The sequence below is a fragment of the Pseudophryne corroboree genome, chromosome 1 (assembly GCF_028390025.1).
Source record: "Pseudophryne corroboree isolate aPseCor3 chromosome 1, aPseCor3.hap2, whole genome shotgun sequence".
Classification (NCBI taxonomy): Eukaryota; Metazoa; Chordata; class Amphibia; order Anura; family Myobatrachidae; genus Pseudophryne; species Pseudophryne corroboree.
The window spans coordinates 1,183,607,464-1,183,631,670 of NC_086444.1; the positions used below are offsets into that span (position 1 = coordinate 1,183,607,464).

Here is a 24,207-nt window from a genome sequence, read left to right on the forward strand (position 1 = left end):
TTTTAGTACTGTATACCCTGCCTCCAGGGAGCGGGATACAGGGAGACTCACCACACTTCCATATCCAAGCAAAGACGCTCGAAAGACGCTGAGTGGATTCAGATGCTACTGGTGTACACTGCCGCTCTTGGTAACTGATAACGGACACGGACGCTCACCAACGGACACGGACGCTGAGCGACTTCCACGTGTATGCAGACGCTAAGGCCTGCGACTCTGTCTGGGCGGGTTTATATCCAGTGTACACAACCGCAGCGTCTAAGCTGCGACCGAGTACCCTCGTGGTAGCGTCTGAGCCGGAAGTGAGGTCATTCAGTTTATGAAACGAGAGACCCGCGGGAACTGGCCATGAACTCGGAGGAGGGACGGCCAGGAGAGCGCCTGAAACCCCCTGTTGACTTAAACTCCCAGGATCGCGGCCTCACCTAGTCCTGGCGCCTATGATCCCCGGAGCGTAGCGCTGTCACACTCGAGATGTTCGGCGCATCAACACGCTGTTTGTAGTCTCCACCAAATCAGCGTAGCTGTGTCCTGACCCCTCTAGTAAGAGGAAGTCCATATACTCACTGTCTCCCCATGCTCCGGCCACAGCCTGGTAACGTCTGCTGGACCTGCTAGAACATCCGACACAGACGCCCGTCGAGATAGCACTGTACCGCGAAGGTAAGCGTTGTTGCGACCCGGTGGGGAGTTGTTGGAGCGACTCTTTCTAATACACGTTTAAGACGCTGTTAAGAGAAGTCGCTCAAACCAAAACAGTAAGTCTATAAAAATAAAGTAATGAAAACTTGAGGCTGCTTTCACAGCAGCCCTGTGACCATGCGGCTTCCTGCCGCACCAAGCAAAAAACTGATCTGACCGAGTCAGTGGGCGGGACTATATAGTGGAGGCCCCAATGCATCCTGGGAGGCCAGAAAGCTCGTGACCGTGTTGGTGCCATTTTCGCTGTCGCTCGACAATATCCCAATGTTATCCTGTGGATAATCCTGTGGACCCAGCCAGAGAAACTTTTATTAATAACTGCTCCCCTGAACTCGCTTTTATCAGGAGATCGTCCAAGTATGCAATACTTGTGACCTCTTGTTTGCGCAGGAGAACCATTATTTCCGCCATTACCTTGGTGAAATTCTCGGGCCCGTAGAAAGCCCAAACGGCAACGTCTGAAATGACAATCCTGTACAGCGAACCTTAGGTACGCCCGATGAGGAGAATATATGGGGACATGAAGGTATCCTTTATGTCTAGTGACACCCTAAACCCCCCCCCCCTTTCCAGGCTGGATATCCTTGCCTTGAGAGATTCCATCTTGAATCTGAACCTCTTTAAATGTAGGTTTAGGAATTTTAGATTCAGAATCGGTCTGACCGAGCCATCCGGCTCTGGGACCACAAATAGGGCTGAATAAAACCCTTTTCCCCGTTGCTCTAGGGGAACCATGATAAACACTTGCTGTTGACCCAGCTTTAGTATGGCAGCCATAATGATTTTCCTCTCCGGGGAAGTAGCTGGCAAGGCCGATTTGAAAATCGGTGTGTAAGCACCTCTTTGATGGATGTGGTAGAGGCCGGGGAGGACACTTTTCCAGTGAACTGGCCGTAGCCGGTGATCTTTTCCCTCTACCTCTACCTCAGGCGAGGAAATAAAGCCCCTCCCCTTTCTGAACTTACGCGACCGCAAGGACTGCATCTGTTATTAGGGTGTTTCCTTTTGCTGCGGGTGAACATAAGGCAAAAAAGACGACTTACCCGCGGTAGCTGTGAAAACCAGGTCCGCGAGGCCCTCCCCAAATAAAACTTCACCCTTGCAAGGTAAAGCTTCCATATGACTCTCCGAGTCAGCATCACCTGTCCATTGACAGGTCCGCAGAGACCTACTAGCAGAACCTGCTATGGCCTTTGCCCTTGAACCCAAACACCCAATATCTCTCGCAGCCTCTCTCATATATAGTGCTGCGTCCTTGATGTGACCTAAGGCCAACACCATACTATCTTTTTCTAGGGTGTCAATGTTAGACGACAAGTTATCAGCCCAAGCTGTAATTGCGCTACCTACCCATGCCGACGCTACGGCAGGTCTAAATAGGGCTCTTGCAGTCGCATAAATTTTATTTTAAGGTAGATTCCTGCCTACTATCCGCAGGATCCTATAGGGCCGCCGTATCAGGGGACGGTAATGCTACCTTCTTGGACCAGCGCGTTAAGGCCTTGTCCAGCGTGGGCGAGGATTCCCACCGTAACCTGTCCTTTGAGGGGAAAGGATACGCCATAATAATACTCTTGGGAACTTGCAGTCTAATGTCAGGAGTCTCCCAAGCTTTTTTAAATAAAACGGTCAGCTCATGAGATGAGTTAGGTTATTTTTCTTTAAATATGCAGACCCTCGTGTCAGGGACAGAGGATTCCTCTGTGATATGCAAAAATAAGAATTTACTTACCGATAATTCTATTTCTCATAGTCCGTAGTGGATGCTGGGGACTCCGAAAGGACCATGGGGAATAGCGGCTCCGCAGGAGACTGGGCACAAAAGTAAAAAGCTTTAGGACTACCTGGTGTGCACTGGCTCCTCCCCCTATGACCCTCCTCCAAGCCTCAGTTAGGATACTGTGCCCGGACGAGCGTACACAATAAGGTAGGATTTTGAATCCCGGGTAAGACTCATACCAGCCACACCAATCACACCGTACAACTTGTGATCTGAACCCAGTTAACAGCATGATAACAGAAGGAGCCTCCGAAAAGATGGCTCACAATAACAATAACCCGATTTTTGTAACAATAACTATGTACAAGTAATGCAGACAATCCGCACTTGGGATGGGCGCCCAGCATCCACTACGGACTATGAGAAATAGAATTATCTGTAAGTAAATTCTTATTTTCTCTAACGTCCTAGTGGATGCTGGGGACTCCGAAAGGACCATGGGGATTATACCAAAGCTCCCAAACGGGCGGGAGAGTGCGGATGACTCTGCAGCACCGAATGAGAGAACTCCAGGTCCTCCTCAGCCAGGGTATCAAATTTGTAGAATTTAGCAAACGTGTTTGCCCCTGACCAAGTAGCTGCTCGGCAAAGTTGTAAAGCCGAGACCCCTCGGGCAGCCGCCCAAGATGAGCCCACTTTCCGTGTGGAATGGGCTTTTACAGATTTTGGCTGTGGCAGGCCTGCCACAGAATGTGCAAGCTGAATTGTACTACAAATCCAACGAGCAATCGTCTGCTTAGAAGCAGGAGCACCCAGCTTGTTGGGTGCATACAGGATAAACAGCGAATCAGATTTTCTGACTCCAGCCGTCCTGGAAACATATATTTTCAGGGCCCTGACTACGTCCAGCAACTTGGAATCCTCCAAGTCCCTAGTAGCCGCAGGCACCACAATAGGCTGGTTTAAGTGAAAAGCTGAAACCACCTTAGGGAGAAATTGAGGACGAGTCCTCAATTCTGCCCTGTCCGTATGAAAAATTAGGTAAGGGCTTTTATAGGATAAAGCCGCCAATTCTGAGACACGCCTGGCTGAAGCCAGGGCTAACAGCATTACCACTTTCCATGTGAGATATTTTAAGTCCACAGTGGTGAGTGGTTCAAACCAATGTGATTTTAGGAATCCCAAAACTACATTGAGATCCCAAGGTGCCACTGGAGGCACAAAAGGAGGCTGTATATGCAGTACTCCCTTGACAAACGTCTGAACTTCAGGAACAGAAGCCAGTTCTTTTTGAAAGAATATTGACAGGGCCGAAATTTGAACCTTAATGGACCCTAATTTGAGGCCCATAGACAGTCCTGTTTGCAGGAAATGCAGGAAACGACCCAGTTGAAATTCCTCTGTAGGGGCCTTCCTGGCCTCGCACCACGCAACATATTTACGCCAAATACGGTGATAATGTTGTACGGTTACATCCTTCCTGGCTTTGATCAGGGTAGGGATGACTTCATCCGGAATGCCTTTTTCCTTCAGGATCCGGCGTTCAACCGCCATGCCGTCAAACGCAGCCACGGTAAGTCTTGGAACAGACATGGTCCCTGCTGGAGCAGGTCCTTTCTTAGAGGTAGAGGCCACGGGTCTTCCGTGAGCATCTCTTGAATTTCCGGGTACCAAGTCCTTCTTGGCCAATCCGGAGCCACGAGTATAGTCTTTACTCCTCTCCTTCTTATGATTCTCAGTACTTTTGGTATGAGAGGAAGAGGAGGGAACACATACACTGACTGGTACACCCACGGTGTTACCAGAGCGTCCACAGCTATTGCCTGAGGGTCCCTTGACCTGGCGCAATATCTGTCCAGTTTTTTGTTGAGGCGGGACGCCATCATGTCCACCTTTGGTTTTTCCCAACGGTTCACAATCATGTGGAAGACTTCTGGGTGAAGTCCCTACTCCCCCGGGTGAAGATCGTGTCTGCTGAGGAAGTCTGCTTCCCAGTTGTCCACTCCCGGAATGAACACTGCTTACAGTGCTATCACATGATTCTCCGCCCAGCGAAGAATCCTTGCCACTTCCATCATTGCCCTCCTGCTTCTTGTGCCGCCCTGTCTGTTTACGTGGGCGACTGCCGTGATGTTGTCCGACTGGATCAACACCGGCTGACCCTGAAGCAGAGGTCTTGCCTGACTTAGGGCATTGTAAATGGCCCTTAGTTCCAGGATATTTATGTGAAGTGACGTTTCCATGCTTGACCACAAGCCCTGGAAATTTCTTCCCTGTGTGACTGCTCCCCAGCCTCTCAGGCTGGCATCCGTGGTCACCAGGACCCAATCCTGAATGCCGAATCTGCGGCCCTCTAGGAGATGAGCACTCTGTAACCACCACAGGAGAGACACCCTTGTCCTTGGAGACAGGGTTATCCGCTGATGCATTTGAAGATGCGATCCGGACCATTTGTCCAGCAGATCCCACTGAAAAGTTCTTGCGTGGAATCTGCCGAATGGAATCGCTTCGTAAGAAGCCACCATCTTTCCCAGGACCCTTGTGCATTGATGTACTGACACTTGGCCTGGTCTTAGGAGGTTCCTGACTAGGTCAGATAACTCCTTGGCCTTCTCCTCCGGGAGAAACACCTTTTTCTGTACTGTGTCCAGAATCATCCCTAGGAACAGCAGACGTGTCGTCGGAATCAGCTGCGATTTTGGAATATTTAGAATCCATCCGTGCTGTCGTAGTACTACTTGAGATAGTGCTACTCCGACCTCTAACTGTTCTCTGGACCTTGCCCTTATCAGGAGATCGTCCAAGTAAGGGATAATTAAGACGCCTTTTCTTCGAAGAAGAATCATCATTTCGGCCATTACCTTGGTAAAGACCCGGGGTGCCGTGGACAATCCAAACGGCAGCGTCTGAAACTGATAGTGACAGTTCTGTACCACAAACCTGAGGTACCCTTGGTGAGAAGGGCAAATTGGAACATGGAGGTAAGCATCCTTGATGTCCAGAGACACCATATAGTCCCCTTCTTCCAGGTTCGCTATCACTGCTCTGAGTGACTCCATCTTGAACTTGAACCTTTTTATGTAAGTGTTCAAGGATTTCAGATTTAAAATGGGTCTCACCGAGCCATCCGGTCTCACCGGAGCGTGGAATAATACCCCTTTCCCTGTTGTAGGAGGGGTACCTTGATTATCACCTGCTGGGAATACAGCTTGTGAATGGCTTCCAATACCGCCTCCCTGTCGGGGGGAGACGTTGGTAAAGCAGACTTCAGGAACCGGCGAGGGGGAGACGTCTCGAATTCCAATTTGTACCCCTGAGATACTACCTGCAGGATCCAGGGGTCCACTTGCGAGTGAGCCCACTGCGCGCTGAAATTCTTGAGACGGGCCCCCACCGTGCCTGAGTCCGCTTGTAAGGTCCCAGCGTCATGCTGAGGACTTGGCAGAAGCGGGGGAGGGCTTCTGTTCGTGGGAAGAGGCTGTCTGCTGCAGTCTTTTTCCCCTTCCTCTGCCCCGGGGCAGATATGAGTGGCCTTTTGCCCGCTTGCCCTTATGGGGACGAAAGGACTGAGCCTGAAAAGACGGTATCTTTTTCTGCTGCGAGGTGACTTGGGGTAAAAAGGTGGATTTTCCAGCCGTTGCCGTGGCCACCAGGTCCGATAGACCGACCCCAAATAACTCCTCTCCTTTATACGGCAATACTTCCATATGCCGTTTGGAATCCGCATCCCCTGACCACTGTCGCGTCCATAATCCTCTTCTGGCAGAAATGGACATCGCACTTACTCTTGATGCCAGAGTGCAAATATCCCTCTGTGCATCTCGCATATATAGAAATGCATCCTTTAAATGCTCTATAGTCAATAATATATTGTCCCTGTCCAGGGTATCAATATTTTCAGTCAGGGAATCCGACCAAGCCACCCCAGCACTGCACATCCAGGCTGAGGCGATTGCTGGTCGCAGTATAATACCAGTATGTGTGTATATACTTTTAAGGATATTTTCCAGCTTCCTATCAGCTGGTTCCTTGAGGGCGGCCGTATCAGGGGACGGTAACGCCACTTGTTTTGATAAGCGTGTGAGCGCCTTATCTAAGCTAGGGGGTGTTTCCCAACGCGCCCTAACCTCTGGCGGGAAAGGGTATAATGCCAATAACTTTTTAGAAATTAGCAGTTTTTTATCGGGGGAAACCCACGCTTCATCACACACCTCATTTAATTCATCTGATTCGGGAAAAAATAAGAATTTACTTACCGATAATTCTATTTCTCATAGTCCGTAGTGGATGCTGGGACTCCGTCAGGACCATGGGGAATAGCGGGCTCCGCAGGAGACAGGGCACATCTAAAAAAGCTTTTAGGTCACATGGTGCGTACTGGCTCCTCCCCCTATGACCCTCCTCCAAGCCTCAGTTAGGTACTGTGCCCGGACGAGCGTACACAATAAGGAAGGATCTTGAATCCCGGGTAAGACTCATACCAGCCACACCAATCACACCGTACAACTTGTGATCTGAACCCAGTTAACAGTATGATAACACAAACGAAGTAGCCTCTGAACAGATGGCTCACAACAACAGTAATAACCCGATTTTTGTAACAATAACTATGTACAAGCATTGCAGACAATCCGCACTTGGGATGGGCGCCCAGCATCCACTACGGACTATGAGAAATAGAATTATCGGTAAGTAAATTCTTATTTTCTCTAACGTCCTAGTGGATGCTGGGACTCCGTCAGGACCATGGGGATTATACCAAAGCTCCCAAACGGGCGGGAGAGTGCGGAGGACTCTGCAGCACCGAATGAGAGAACTCCAGGTCCTCTTTAGCCAGAGTATCAAATTTGTAAAATTCTCCCCTGACCACGTAGCTGCTCGGCAAAGTTGTAATGCCGAGACTCCTCGGGCAGCCGCCCAGGATGAGCCCACTTTCCTTGTGGAATGGGCCTTTACAGATTTAGGCTGTGGCAGGCCTGCCACAGAATGTGCAAGTTGGATTGTACTACATATCCAACGTGCAATCGTCTGTTTAGACGCAGGAGCACCCAACTTGTTGGGTGCATACAATGTAAACAACGAGTCAGATTTTCTGACTCCAGCTGTCCTTGAAATATATATTTTTAATGCTCTGACAACGTCCAGTAACTTGGAGTCCTCCAAGTCGCTAGTAGCCGCAGGCACCACAATAGGCTGGTTCAAGTGAAATGCCGAAACCACCTTAGGGAGAAATTGAGGACGTGTCCTCAATTCTGCCCTGTCCGAATGGAATATCAGATATGGGCTTTTGTATGACAAAGCTGCCAACTCCGAAACTCTCCTGGCTGAAGCCAGGGCCAACAGCATGGTTACCTTCCATGTAAGGTATTTTAAATCTACCGATTTTAAAGGCTCAAACCAATGAGATTTGAGAAAATTTAGAACCACGTTCAAATCCCACTGTGCCACTGGAGGCACTATTGGGGGTTGTATATGTAGTACACCTTTGACAAAAGTTTGTACTTCAGGCACTGACGCCAATTCCTTCTGGAAGAAAATTGATAAGGCCGAAATTTGAACTTTAATGGACCCCAATTTGAGGCCCATAGACAATCCTGCTTGCAGGAAATGTAAGAATCGACCCAATTGAAATTCTTCCGTTGGAGCCTTCTTGGCCTCACACCACGCAACATATTTTCTCCAAATGCGGTGATAATGTTGTGCGGTCACTTCTTTCCTGGCTTTAATTAAAGTAGGAATAACTTCCTCAGGAATGCCCTTCTCTTTTAGAATCCGGCGTTCAACCGCCATGCCGTCAAACGCAGCCGCGGTAAGTCTTGGAACATACAAGGTCCCTGCTGAAGCAGATCCCTTCTTAGAGGTAGAGGCCACGGATCCTCCGTGAGCATCTCTTGAAGTTCCGGATACCAAGTTCTTCTTGGCCAGTCCGGAGCTACCAGTATTGTTCTTACTCCTCTTTTCCGTATAATTCTCAGTACCTTTGGTATGAGAGGCAGAGGAGGGAACACATACACTGACTGGTACACCCACGGTGTTACCCGAGCGTCCACAGCTATTGCCTGAGGGTCTCTTGACCTGGCGCAATACCTGTCCAATTTTTTGTTGAGGCGAGACGCCATCATGTCCACCTTTGGTTTTTCCCAACGGTTCACAATCATGTGGAAAACTTCTGGATGAAGTCCCCACTCTCCCGGGTGAAGGTCGTGTCTGCTGAGGAAATCTGCTTCCCAGTTGTCCACTCCCGGGATGAACACTGCTGACAGTGCTACGACATGATTCTCCGCCCAGCGCAGAATCCTTGCAGCTTCTGCCATTGCACTCCTGCTTCTCGTGCCGCCTTGTCGGTTTACGTGGGCGACTGCCGTGATGTTGTCGGACTGGATCAACACCGGCTGACCCTGAAGCAGCGATTTTGCCAGGCTTAGAGCATTGTAGATCGCTCTTAGCTCCAGTATATTTATGTGAAGAGACGTCTCCAGGTTTGACCACACGCCCTGGAAGTTTCTTCCCTTTGTGACTGCTCCCCAACCTCGTAGGCTGGCATCCGTAGTCACCAGGACCCAGTCCTGTATGCCGAATCTGCGGCCCACTAACAGATGGGCAGTCTGCAACCACCACAGGAGAGACAACCTTGTTCTCGGTGACAGTGTTATCCGCTGATGCATGTGCAGATGCGATCCGGACCATTTGTCCAGCAGATCCCACTGAAATGTTCGTGCATGGAATCTGCCGAATGGAATCGCTTCGTACGAAGCCACCATCTTTCCCAGGACTCTTGTGCATTGATGTACTGACACAGTTCCTGGTTTTAGGAGGTTCTTGACAAGTTCGGATAACTCCCTTGCTTTCTCTTCCGGGAGAAATACCTTTTTCTGAACCGTGTCCAGAATCATGCCCAGGAACAGCAGATGTGTTGTCGGGGTCAATTGAGATTTTGGAAGATTTAGAATCCACCCGTGTTGCTGAAGCACTACTTGTGTTAGCGCTACACCGACTTCCAGCTGTTCTCTGGACTTTGCCCTTATCAGGAGATCGTCCAAGTAAGGGATAATTAATACGCCTTTTCTTCGTAGAAGAACCATCATTTCGGTCATTACCTTGGTAAAGACCCGAGGGGCCGTGGACAACCCAAACGGCAGCGTTTGAAACTGATAATGACAGTCTTGTATCACGAACCTGAGATACCCTTGGTGTGAGGGGTAAATCGGGACATGTAGATAAGCATCTTTTATGTCCAAGGACACCATGAAGTCTCCTTCTTCCAGATTCGCTATCACTGCTCTGAGTGACTCCATCTTGAACTTGAATTTCTTTATGTACAGGTTCAAGGATTTCAGATTTAGAATAGGCCTTACCGAACCGTCCGGTTTCGGTACCACAAATAGTGTGGAATAATACCCCTTTCCCTGTTGTAGGAGGGGTACCTTGACTATCACCTGCTGAGAATACAGCTTGTGAATGGCTTCCAAAACCGACGTCCTTTCTGAGGGAGACGTTGGTAAAGCAGACTTTAGGAACCGGCGAGGAGGAGACCTTTCGAACTCCAGCATGTAACCCTGAGATACTATCTGCAGGACCCACGGGTCCACTTGTGAGTGAACCCATTGATTGCTGAAAATCTTGAGTCGACCCCCCACCGTTCCTGAGTCCGCTTGTAAAGCCCCAGCGTCATGCTGATGGCTTTGTAGAAGCCGGGGCGGGCTTCTGTTCCTGGGCAGGGGCTGCTTGCTGCCCTTTCTTACCCTTTCCTCTGCCTCGCGGCAGATAAGACTGTCCTTTTGGTCGCTTTTTATAGGAGCGAAAGGACTGCGGCTGAAAAGACGGTGTCTTTTTCTGTTGGGAGGGGGTCTGAGGTAAAAAAGTGGATTTGCCGGCAGTTGCCGTGGCCACCAGGTCCGAAAGACCGACCCCAAACAATTCCTCTCCTTTATATGGCAATACTTCCATATGCCTCTTGGAATCCGCATCACCTGACCACTGTCGCGTCCATAAACTTCTTCTGGCAGATATGGACATCGCGCTTACTCTTGATGCTAGAGTACAAACATCCCTCTGAGCATCTCGCATATAAAGGAAAGCATCCTTTAATTGCTCTAGAGTCAATAAAATACTGTCCCTATCCAGGGTATCAATATTTTCAGTCAGAGAATCCAACCACACTACCCCAGCACTGCACATCCAGGCTGAGGCTATTGCCGGTCGCAGTATAACACCAGTATGTGTGTATATACTCTTCAGTGTAGTTTCCAGCCTCCTATCTGCTGGATTCTTGAGGGCGGCCGTATCAGGAGACGGCAACGCCACTTGCTTTGATAAACGTGTGAGCGCCTTATCCACCCTAGGGGGTGTTTCCCAGCGCGCCCTAACCTCTGGTGGGAAAGGGTATAATGCCAATAACTTCTTGGAAATTAGCAGTTTTCTATCGGGGTTAACCCACGCTTCATCACACACGTCATTCAATTCCTCCGATTCTGGAAAAAATACAGGTAGTTTTTTCACCCCCCACATAATACCCCTTTTTTGAGGTACCAGCAGTATCAGAGATCTGCAAAGCCTCCTTCATTGCCGTGATCATATAACGTGTGGCCCTATTGGAAAATACGTTTGTTTCTTCACCGTCGACACTAGATTCATCTGTGTCGGTACCCGTGTCGACTGACTGAGGTAAAGGACGTTTTACAGCCCCTGACGGTGTCTGAGACGCCTGAACCGGTACTAACTGGTTTGCCGGGCGTCTTATTTCGTCAACTGACTTTTGTAATGTGCTGACATTATCACGTAATTCCATAACTAAAGCCATCCATTCCGGTGTCGACTCCCTAGGGGGTGACATTACCATCATCGGCAATTGCTCTGCCTCCACACCAACATCGTCCTCATACATGTCGACACACACGTACCGACACACAGCAGCCACACAGGGAATGCTCTAATCGAAGACAGGACCCCCTAGCCCTTTGGGGAGACAGAGGGAGAGTTTGCCAGCACACACCAAAAGCGCTATAAATGTATATAAACAACCCTAGAAGGTGTTGTTTACTATATATGCGCTCTTAATATATAAATATCGCCAATTTATGCCCCCCTTCTCTTTGTTACCCTGTTTCTGTAGTGCAGTGCAGGGGAGAGACCTGGGAGCCTTCCTCACCAGCGGAGCTGAGCAGGAAAATGGCGCTGAGTGCTGAGGAGAATAAGCTCCGCCCCTTTTTCGGCGGGCTTTTCCCCGGTTTTTAAGAAACTGGCCTGGGTTAAAATACATACATATAGCTTTAATGGCTATATGTGATGTATTTATTTTGCCACTAAAGGTAATTATATTGCTGCCCAGGGCGCCCCCAGCAGCGCCCTGCACCCTCCGTGACTGAGTCAGTGAGCCGTGTGACAACAATGGCGCACAGCTGCCGTGCTGTGCGCTACCTTCAAGAAGACTGAGGAGTCTTCTGCCGCCTGCTTTCCGGACCTCCGTTCTGCCGTCTCTTCAGCGTCTGTAAGGGGGATCGGCGGCGCGGCTCCGGGACGAACCCCAGGCTGACCTGTGTTCCGACTCCCTCTGGAGCTAAGTGTCCAGTAGCCTAAGACTCCAATCCATCCTGCACGCAGGTGAGTTGGAAATCTCTCCCCTAAGTCCCTCGATGCAGTGATCCTGTTGCCAGCAGGAATCACTGAGATTGAAACCTAAAAAAAAACTTTTCTAAACAGCTCTTTAGGAGAGCCACCTAGATTGCACCCTCTCGGACGGGCACAAAAACCTAACTGAGGCTTGGAGGAGGGTCATAGGGGGAGGAGCCAGTACGCACCATGTGACCTAAAAGCTTTTTTAGATGTGCCCTGTCTCCTGCGGAGCCCGCTATTCCCCATGGTCCTGACGGAGTCCCAGCATCCACTAGGACGTTAGAGAAACTACGGGTAGTTTTTTCACACCCCACATAATACCCTTTTTTGTGGTACTTGTAGTATCAGAAATGTTCAAAACCTCCTTCATTGCCGTGATCATGTAACGTGTGGCCCTACTGGAAAATACGTTTGTTTCCTCACCGTCGACACTGGAGTCAGTGTCCGTGTCTGGGTCTGTGTCGACCACCTGAGGTAACGGGCGCTTTAGAGCCCCTGACGGTGTTTGAGACGCCTGTACAGGTATTAACTGATTTGCCGGCTGTCTCATGTCGTCAACAGTCTTTTGTAAAGTGCTGACACTATCACGTAATTCTTTCCATAAGACCATCCAGTCAGGTGTCTACTCCCTAGGGGGTGACATCACTAACAGAGGCAATTGCTCCGCCTCCACACCATTTTCCTCCTCATACATGTCGACACAACGTACCGCACACACACAGGGAATGCTCTGATAGAGGACAGGACCCCACTAGCCCTTTGGGGAGACAGAGGGAGAGTTTGCCAGCACACACCAGAGTGCTATATATATACAGGGATAACCTTATATAAGTGTTTTTCCCTAATACAGCTGCTGTATATATCTATATGCCAATTTAGTGCCCCCCCTCTCTTGTTTTACCCTGTTTCTGTAGTGCAGGACTGCAGGGGAGAGTCAGGGAGCCTTCCTCCAACGGAGCTGTGAGGAAAAAATGGCGCCAGTGTGCTGAGGAGATAGGCTCCGCCCCTTTTTCGGCGGCCTTTCTCCCGCTTTTTTATGTAAAAATAGGCAGGGGTTAAATACATCCATATAGCCCAGGAGCTATATGTGATGTATTTTTTGCCAAAAAAGGTGTTTTTATTGCGTCTCAGGGCGCCCCCCCCCAGCGCCCTGCACCCTCAGTGACCGGAGTGTGAAGTGTGCTGAGAGCAATGGCGCACAGCTGCGGTGCTGTGCGCTACCTTAGTGAAGACAGGACGTCTTCTGCCGCCGATTTTCCGGACCTCTTCAGTCTTCTGGCTCTGTAAGGGGGACGGCGGCGCGGCTCCGGGACCCATCCATGGCTGGGCCTGTGATCGTCCCTCTGGAGCTAATGTCCAGTAGCCTAAGAAGCCCAATCCACTCTGCACGCAGGTGAGTTCGCTTCTTCTCCCCTTAGTCCCTCGATGCAGTGAGCCTGTTGCCAGCAGGTCTCACTGAAAATAAAAAAACCTATTTAAACTTTTACTCTAAGCAGCTCAGGAGAGCCACCTAGATTGCACCCTTCTCGTTCGGGCACAAAATCTTAACTGAGGCTTGGAGGAGGGTCATAGGGGGAGGAGCCAGTGCACACCAGGTAGTCCTAAAGCTTTTTACTTTTGTGCCCAGTCTCCTGCGGAGCCGCTATTCCCCATGGTCCTTTCGGAGTCCCCAGCATCCACTAGGACGTTAGAGAAACAACGTTTATTACAATAAACCTATATTGAATACTGTCGCGACTCATGGGTGCAACCTTGCATCATCCTTGTCGACACTGGAGTCGGAATCCGTGTCGGTATCAGTGTCCGCTAACTGGGTAAAGGGACATTTATGGGACCCTGAAGAGTCCTGGGACACAGTAAAAGCCATGGGTTAATTCCCTGCTGGTCTTTGGACTCTGCTTTGTCCAATCAGTAATAAAGCCACATTATCATTCAAAACATTCCACATGACCACCCAATCAGGTGTCGGCTGTGCCGATGGAGACACCACCACCATCTGCTCTGCTACCTCCCAAGACAAGCCTTCCGCTTCAAACATGTCGACACACACGTACTGACACCCCCCCACACACACTGGGATAAATAAAATAAGATTTTACTTACCGATAAATCTATTTCTCGGAGTCCGTAGTGGATGCTGGGGTTCCTGAAAGGACCATGGGGAATAGCGGCTCCGCAGGAGACAGGGCACAAAAAGTAAAGCTTTTCCAGATCAGGTGGTGTGCACTGGCTCCTCCCCCTATGACCCTCCTCCAGACTCCAGTTAGGTACTGTGCCCGGACGAGCGTACACAATAAGGGAGGATTTTGAATCCCGGGTAAGACTCATACCAGCCACACCAATCACACCGTACAACTTGTGATCTAAACCCAGTTAACAGTATGATAACAGCGGAGCCTCTGAAAGATGGCTTCCTTCAACAATAACCCGAATTAGTTAACAATAACTATGTACAATTATTGCAGATAATCCGCACTTGGGATGGGCGCCCAGCATCCACTACGGACTCCGAGAAATAGATTTATCGGTAAGTAAAATCTTATTTTCTCTATCGTCCTAGTGGATGCTGGGGTTCCTGAAAGGACCATGGGGATTATACCAAAGCTCCCAAACGGGCGGGAGAGTGCGGATGACTCTGCAGCACCGAATGAGAGAACTCCAGGTCCTCCTTAGCCAGAGTATCAAATTTGTAAAATTTTACAAACGTGTTCTCCCCTGACCACGTAGCTGCTCGGCAAAGTTGTAATGCCGAGACCCCTCGGGCAGCCGCCCAAGATGAGCCCACCTTCCTTGTGGAGTGGGCCTTTACAGATTTAGGCTGTGGCAGGCCTGCCACAGAATGTGCAAGTTGGATTGTGCTACAGATCCAACGAGCAATCGTCTGCTTAGACGCAGGAGCACCCATCTTGTTGGGTGCATACAATATAAACAACGAGTCAGATTTTCTGACTCCAGCTGTCCTTGCAATATATATTTTTAATGCTCTGACAACGTCCAGTAACTTGGAGTCCTCCAAGTCACTTGTAGCCGCAGGCACTACAATAGGCTGGTTTAGATGAAATGCTGACACCACCTTAGGGAGAAAATGCGGACGAGTCCGCAGTTCTGCCCTGTCCGAATGGAAAATCAGATATGGGCTTTTGTAAGATAAAGCTGCCAGTTCTGACACTCTCCTGGCCGAAGCCAGGGCTAGAAGCATGGTCACTTTCCATGTGAGATATTTCAAATCCACCTTCTTTAGTGGTTCAAACCAATGAGATTTTAGAAAGTCCAAAACCACATTGAGATCCCACGGTGCCACTGGAGGCACCACAGGAGGCTGTATATGTAGCACTCCCTTAACAAAGGTCTGGACTTCAGGGACTGAAGCCAATTCTTTTTGAAAGAAAATCGACAGGGCCGAAATTTGAACCTTAATAGATCCCAATTTGAGACCCATAGACAATCCTGATTGCAGGAAATGTAGGAATCGACCCAGTTGAAATTCCTCCGTCGGAGCACTCCGATCTTCGCACCACGCAACATAATTTCGCCAAATTCGGTGATAATGTTGCACGGTTACTTCCTTCCTTGCTTTAATCAAAGTAGGAATGACTTCTTCCGGCATGCCTTTTTCCTTTAGGATCCGGCGTTCAACCGCCATGCCGTCAAACGCAGCCGCGGTAAGTCTTGAAACAGACAGGGACCCTGCTGAAGCAAGTCCCTCCTTAGAGGTAGAGGCCACGGATCTTCCGTGATCATCTCTTGAAGTTCCGGGTACCAAGTCCTTCTTGGCCAATCCGGAACCACTAGTATCGTCCTTACGCCTCTTTGCCGTATAATTCTCAATACTTTTGGTATGAGAGGCAGAGGAGGACACACATACACCGACTGGTACACCCAAGGCGTTACCAGCGCGTCCACAGCTATTGCCTGCGGATCTCTTGACCTGGCGCAATACCTGTCCAGTTTTTTGTTGAGGCGAGACGCCATCATGTCCACCATTGGTCTTTCCCAACGGGTTACCAGCAAGTGGAAGACTTCTGGATGAAGTCCCCACTCTCCCGGGTGAAGATCGTGTCTGCTGAGGAAGTCTGCTTCCCAGTTGTCCACTCCCGGGATGAACACTGCTGACAGTGCTATCACATGATTCTCTGCCCAGCGAAGAATCCTTGCAGCTTCTGCCATTGCACTCCTGCTTCTTGTGCCGCCCTGTCTGTTCACATGGGCGACTGCCGTGATGTTGTCCGACTGGATCAACACCGGTTTTCCCTGAATCAGAGGTTCTGCCTGGCTTAGAGCATTGTATATTGCTCTTAGTTCCAGAATGTTTATGTGAAGAGACGTTTCCAGGCTCGTCCATACTCCCTGGAAGTTTCTTCCTTGTGTGACTGCTCCCCAGCCTCTCAGGCTGGCGTCCGTGGTCACCAGGATCCAATCCTGTATGCCGAATCTGCGGCCCTCCAATAGATGAGCACTCTGCAACCACCACAGAAGAGACACCCTTGTCCTTGGAGACAGGGTTATCCGCAGGTGCATCTGAAGATGCGACCCTGACCATTTGTCCAACAGATCCCTTTGGAAAATTCTTGCGTGGAATCTGCCGAATGGAATTGCTTCGTAAGAAGCCACCATTTTTCCCAGGACTCTTGTGCATTGATGTACAGCCACCTTTCCTGGTTTTAGGAGGTTCCTGACAAGCTCGGATAACTCCTTGGCGTTTTCCTCCGGGAGAAAAACCTTTTTCTGAACCGTGTCCAGAATCATCCCTAGGAACAGCAGACGAGTTGTCGGCATTAACTGGGATTTTGGAATATTCAGAATCCACCCGTGCTGTTTTAGCACTTCTTGCGACAGTGCTAATCCCATCTCTAGCTGTTCTCTGGACCTTGCCCTTATTAGGAGATCATCCAAGTATGGGATAATTAATATGCCTTTTCTTCGAAGAAGAATCATCATCTCGGCCATTACCTTTGTAAAGACCCGAGGTGCCGTGGACAATCCGAACGGCAGCGTCTGAAACTGATAGTGACAGTTTTGTACAACGAACCTGAGGTACCCCTGGTGTGAGGGGTAAATTGGAACGTGGAGATACGCATCCTTGATGTCCAAGGATACCATAAAGTCCCCCTCTTCCAGGTTCGCTATCACTGCTCTGAGTGACTCCATCTTGAACTTGAACTTCTTTATGTACAGGTTCAAGGACTTCAGATTTAGAAAAGGCCGTACCGAGCCATCCGGCTTCGGTACCACAAATAGAGTGGAATAATACCCCTTCCCTTGTTGTAGAAGAGGTACCTTGACTATCACCTGCTGAGAGTACAGCTTGTGAATGGCTTCCAAAACCGTCTCCCTTTCGGAAGGGGACGTTGGTAAAGCAGACTTCAGGAAACGGCGAAGTGGATCTGTCTCTAATTCCAACCTGTACCCCTGAGATATTATCTGCAGGATCCAGGGATCTACCTGCGAGTGAGCCCACTGCGCGCTGTAATTTTTGAGACGACCTCCCACCGTCCCCGAGTCCGCTTGAGAAGCCCCAGCGTCATGCTGAGGCTTTTGTAGAAGCCGGGGAGGGCTTCTGTTCCTGGGAAGGAGCTGCCTGTTGCTGTTTCTTCCCTCGACCTCTGCCTCGTGGCAGATATGAATAGCCCTTTGCTCTCTTATTTTTAAAGGAACGAAAGGGCTGCGGTTGAAAAGTCGGTGCCTTTTTCTGTTGGGGAGTGACTTGAGGTAGAAAGGTGGATTTCCCGGCTGTAGCCGTGGCCACCAAATCTGATAGACCGACTCCAAATAACTCCTCCCCTTTATACGGCAAAACTTCCATATGTCGTTTTGAATCCGCATCGCCTGTCCACTGTCGCGTCCATAAAGCTCTTCTGACCGAAATGGACATAGCACTTACCCGTGATGCCAGTGTGCAGATATCCCTCTGTGCATCACGCATATAAAGAAATGCATCCTTTATTTGTTCTAACGACAGTAAAATATTGTCCCTGTCCAGGGTATCAATATTTTCAATCAGGGACTCTGACCAAACTACCCCAGCACTGCACATCCAGGCTGTCGCTATAGCTGGTCGTAGTATAACACCTGCATGTGTGTATATACTTTTTTGGATATTTTCCATCCTCCTATCTGATGGATCTTTAAGTGCGGCCGTCTCAGGAGAGGGTAACGCCACTTGTTTAGATAAGCGTGTTAGCGCCTTGTCCACCCTAGGAGGTGTTTCCCAGCGCTCCCTAACCTCTGGCGGGAAAGGGTATAATGCCAATAATTTCTTTGAAATTATCAGCTTTTTATCAGGGGCAACCCACGCTTCATTACACACGTCATTTAATTCTTCTGATTCAGGAAAAACTATAGGTAGTTTTTTCACACCCCACATAATACCCTGTTTAGTGGTACCTGTAGTATCAGCTAAATGTAACGCCTCCTTCATTGCCAAAATCATATAACGTGTGGCCCTACTGGAAAATACGGTTGATTCGTCACCGTCACCACTGGAGTCAGTGCCTGTGTCTGGGTCTGTGTCGACCGACTGAGGCAAAGGGCGTTTCACAGCCCCTGACGGTGTTTGAGTCGCCTGGACAGGCACTAATTGATTGTCCGGCCGTCTCATGTCGTCAAACGACTGCTTTAGCGTGTTGACACTATCCCGTAGTTCCATAAATAAAGGCATCCATTCTGGTGTCGACTCCCTAGGGGGTGACATCCTCATATTTGGCAATTGCTCCGCCTCCACACCAATATCGTCCTCATACATGTCGACACACACGTACCGACACACAGCAGACACACAGGGAATGCTCCTAACGAAGACAGGACCCACTAGCCCTTTGGGGAGACAGAGGGAGAGTTTGCCAGCACACACCAAAAGCGCTATATATAACAGGGATAGCCTTATAATAAGTGCTCCCTTATAGCTGCTTTATATATATCAAAATATCGCCATAAATTTGCCCCCCCTCTCTGTTTTACCCTGTTTCTGTAGTGCAGTGCAGGGGAGAGACCTGGGAGCCGTCCTGACCAGCGGAGCTGTGAGAGGAAATGGCGCCGTGTGCTGAGGAGATAGGCCCCGCCCCTTTTCCGGCGGGCTCGTCTCCCGCTATTTAGTGAATCCAGGCAGGGGTTAAATATCTCCATATAGCCTCTGGGGGCTATATGTGAGGTATTTTTAGCCTTTATATAGGTTACATTTGCCTCCCAGGGCGCCCCCCCCCAGCGCCCTGCACCCTCAGTGACTGCGTGTGAAGTGTGCTGAGAGGAAAATGGCGCACAGCTGCAGTGCTGTGCGCTACCTTTAGAAGACTGCAGGAGTCTTCAGCCGCCGATTCTGGACCTCTTCTGACTTCAGCATCTGCAAGGGGGCCGGCGGCGCGGCTCCGGTGACCATCCAGGCTGTACCTGTGATCGTCCCTCTGGAGCTGATGTCCAGTAGCCAAGAAGCCAATCCATCCTGCACGCAGGTGAGTTCACTTCTTCTCCCCTCAGTCCCTCGTTACAGTGAGTCCTGCTGGCAACAGGATCACTGCAAAATAAAAAACCTAAGCTAAACTTTTTCTAAGCAGCTCTTTAGGAGAGCCACCTAGATTGCACCCTTCTCGGCCGGGCACAAAAATCTAACTGGAGTCTGGAGGAGGGTCATAGGGGGAGGAGCCAGTGCACACCACCTGATCTGGAAAAGCTTTACTTTTTGTGCCCTGTCTCCTGCGGAGCCGCTATTCCCCATGGTCCTTTCAGGAACCCCAGCATCCACTAGGACGATAGAGAAATAGGGGGACTGACCCACAATAAGGCCCTTTGGAGAGACAGAGAGAGAGAATGAAAGCACACACCCAGCGCCACAATATGCTGAAACCACGGTCCCAGCCTAAATAGCGCTTTATATATAAATATATGTACAAACTGCACCAAATAAATGTGCCCCCCCTCGTTTTTGTCCCCTGTTATTGTTCAGCAGGGGAGAGTCTGGGAGCACTTCTCTGCAGCATGCTGTGGAGAAAAATGGCGCTGGTTAGTGCTGGAGGATCAAGCCCCACCCCCTCGACGGCGGGCTTCGGTCCCGCTCAATTCCTTTATACTGGCGGGGATTTTATATTATATTGCCTCAGCAGTATCTAATATCTGTGCCAGTGCTGTTCATGAGGTAAAAATTGCTGCCCAGGGCGCCACCCCTGCGCCCTGCACCCGTACAGTGCCGTGTGTGTGTGTGTGTGTGTGTGTGTGTGTGTGTTGGGAGCAATGGCGCGCAGCGTTATCACTGCGCGTTACCTCATGAAGATCTGAAGTCTTCTGCCGCCTTTGAAGTCTTCTTTCTTCTCATACTCACCCGGCTTCTATCTTCTGGCTCTGTGAGGGGGACGGCGGCGCGGCTCCGGGACGAACGGCGAGGGTGAGACCTGTGTTCCGACCCTCTGGAGCTAATGGTGTCCAGTAGCCTAAGAAGCAGAGCCTATCAGTTAAGTAGGTCTGCTTCTCTCTCCTCAGTCCCACGATGCAGGGAGTCTGTTGCCAGCAGTGCTCCCTGAAAATAAAAAACCTAACAAAAAGTATTTTTCAGAGAAACTCAGGAGAGCTCCCGTGCAATGCACCCAGTCTCCTCTGGGCCCAGGATCTAACTGAGGTCTGGAGGAGGGGCATAGAGGGAGGAGCCAGTGCACACCCATACTAAAAGTTCTTTATAGTGCCCATGTCTCCTGCGGAGCCCATCTATACCCCATGGTCCTTACGGAGTCCCCAGCATCCTCTAGGACGTAAGAGAAATTAAATTGACTATGGTACTAATGGATTCACCTGTGCTCAAGCATGGATATCCTTAAAACCTGGACTGTAATGGTAGAGTTCGGGAAACTCTGGTTTGACCCTAATAAATTTGTTTTTCATGGTTTACATATCATGCCAACAGTGACATCATCAACATGCTAACATAAATAGACAGGTGTTACACTAATGTACCAACTGCATTGCCAGTATATAATAATATATGCTATATAATATATGCTGTATAATGGTACAGTCACACACAATACACAGCACAGAGACACACAGTATAATGGTACACACAGCACACAGACACACACACACAATATACAGCACAGACTGACACACAACCAACCACATCTCTCCAGTAACACACAGTATATAACGGGATATACGGAGAAGGCACAGCACATACATGTAGTATAATGGAATATAGACAGCGGCTCTCACCCCTCCACCCCACCATACACCCCCGGCATGTTCTCTCTCTCTCTCACACTCCGGCCTGAGTCATGTGACTGCGGTCAGCTGACCCAACCCGGATGTACAGTCACCAGGCAAGGAAAGAAAAGAGAGAGAGAGAGAGAGAGTGAGAGTGTGTGAGAGAGTGAGAGTGTGTGAGAGAGTCAGTGTGTGTGTGCGTGCGTCAGCTGCTGATGCTGCCAGTCCTCCTCCTCTGTCCACAGCATTACTACCCCACATGTATCCCCTAATATATACAGCCTGCATCTCTCCCTTTTACCCCCATATGCAGCCTGCATCTCCCCTGTCCCCCCATATATATTCTGCATCTCCCCTATACCCACATATACATCCTACATCTCTCCCACATGCAGCCTGCATCTCCCCTATACCCACATATACATCCTACATCTCTCCAACATGCAGCCTGCATCTCTCCTGTCCCCCCACATACAGCCTGCATCTCCCCTGTCATCCCACATGCACCCTGCATCTCCCCTGTCCCCCCACATGCAGCCTGCATCTCCCCTGTATCACCATATACAGCCTGCATCTCCCCCATATACAGCCTGCATATGCCCTATACCCCATATACATCATGCATCTCTCCTGTACCCCATATACAGCTTGCACCTCTCCCTTACCCCATATACAGCCTGCATCTCCCCTGTACCCCGTATACAGCCTGCATCTCTCCTGTACCCCATATACATCCTGCATCTCTCCCTTACCCCATATACAGCCTGCATCTCCCCTGTACCCCGTATACAGCCTGCATCTCTCCTGTACCCCCATATACATCCTGCATCTCTCCTGTACCCCCATATATAGCCTGCATCTCTCCTGTACCCCATATACAGCCTGCACCTCTCCCTTACCCCATATACAGCCTGCATCTCCCCTGTACCCCGTATACAGCCTGCATCTCTCCTGTACCCCCATATACATCCTGCATCTCTCCTGTGCCCCATATACAGCCTGCATCTCTCCTGTGCCCCATTTACAGCCTGCATCTCTCCTGTACCCCATATACAACCTGCATCTCTCCTGTACCCCATATACAGCCTGCATCTCTCCTGTACCCCATATACATCCTGCATCTCTCCTGTACCCAATATACAGCCTGCATCTCTCCTGTACCCCATATACAGCCTGCATCTCTCCTGTACCCCATATACATCCTGCATCTCTCCTGTACCCCATATACAGCCTGCATCTCTCCCTTACCCCATATACATCCTGCATCTCTCCTGTACCCAATATACAGCCTGCATCTCTCCTGTACCCCATATACAGCCTGCATCTCTCCTGTACCCCATATACATCCTGCATCTCTCCTGTACCCCATATACAGCCTGCATCTCTCCCTTACCCCATATACATCCTGCATCTCTCCTGTACCCCATATACATCCTGCATCTCTCCTGTACCCCGTATACAGCCTGCATCTCTCCTGTACCCCCATATACAGCCTGCATCTCTCCTGTACCCCATATACAGCCTGCATCTCCCCTGCACCCCCATATACAGCCTGCACCTCTCCTGTATCCCATATACAGCCTGCATCTCTCCTGTACCCCCATATATATCCTGCATCTCCCCTATACTCACATATACATCTTACATCTCTCCAACATGCAGCCTGCATCTCCCCTGTCCCCCCACATGCAGCCTGCATCTCCTCTGTACCACCATATACAGCCTGCATCTCCCCATATACAGCCTGCATATGCCCTATACCCCCATATACATCCTGCATCTCTCCTGTACCCCATATACAGCTTGCACCTCTCCCTTACCCCATATACAGCCTGCATCTCCCCTGTACCCTATATACAGCCTGCATCTCTCCTGTGCCCCATATACAGCCTGCATCTCTCCTGTGGCCCATATACAGCCTGCATCTCTCCTGTGCCCCATATACAACCTGCATCTCTCCTGTGCCCCATATACAGCCTGCATCTCTCCTGTGCCCCATATACAACCTGCATCTCTCCTGTACCCCATATACAGCCTGCATCTCCTCTGTACCCCCATATACAGCCTGCATCTCTCCTGTACCCCATATACAGCCTGCATCTCCTATACCCCATATACAGCCTGCATCTCTCCTGTACCCCATATACAGCCTGCATCTCCTATACCCCATATACAGCCTGCATCTCTCCTGTACCCCATATACAGCCTGCATCTCTCCTGTACCCCCATATACATCCTGCATCTCTCCTGTACCCCATATACATCCTGCATCTCCCCTGTACCCCCATATACAGCCTGCATCTCTCCTGTACCCCATATACAGCCTGCATCTCCCCTGTACCCCATATACAGCCTGCATCTCTCCTGTACCCCATATACAGCCTGCATCTCTCCTGTACCCCATATACAGCCTGCATCTCTCCTGTACCACATATACATCCTGCATCTCTCCTGTATCCCATATACAGCCTGCATCTCTCCTGTGCCCCATATACAGCCTGCATCTCTCCTGTACCCCCATATACAGCCTGCATCTCTCCTGTACCCCATATACAGCCTGCATCTCTCCTGTACCCCATATACAGCCTGCATCTCTCCTGTACCCCATATACAGCCTGCATCTCCCCTATACCCACATATACATCCTACATCTCTCCAACATGCAGCCTGCATCTCTCCTGTCCCCCCACATACAGCCTGCATCTCCCCTGTCATCCCACATGCACCCTGCATCTCCCCTGTCCCCCCACATGCAGCCTGCATCTCCCCTGTATCACCATATACAGCCTGCATCTCCCCCATATACAGCCTGCATATGCCCTATACCCCATATACATCATGCATCTCTCCTGTACCCCATATACAGCTTGCACCTCTCCCTTACCCCATATACAGCCTGCATCTCCCCTGTACCCCGTATACAGCCTGCATCTCTCCTGTACCCCATATACATCCTGCATCTCTCCCTTACCCCATATACAGCCTGCATCTCC

At 49.9% G+C, this 24,207-nt stretch overlaps 1 protein-coding gene across 2 annotated transcripts in view; it reads right to left on the bottom strand.

The window, feature by feature from the left end:
* The window catches only part of NAGK (N-acetylglucosamine kinase), a 60,790-nt gene extending 39,465 nt beyond the window's left edge, over positions 1-21,325 (bottom strand). The window contains exon 1 of one of the 2 annotated variants that reach the window (XM_063925298.1): positions 21,224-21,325. In XM_063925298.1, the coding sequence (XP_063781368.1) occupies positions 21,224-21,252 (29 nt within the window). In that variant the 5' untranslated portion in view covers positions 21,253-21,325. Of the gene's footprint in view, positions 1-21,188 lie in introns of both variants that reach the window. The other variant, XM_063925299.1, reaches the window with a different exon arrangement.
* Positions 21,326-24,207: the final 2,882 nt, after the last annotated feature.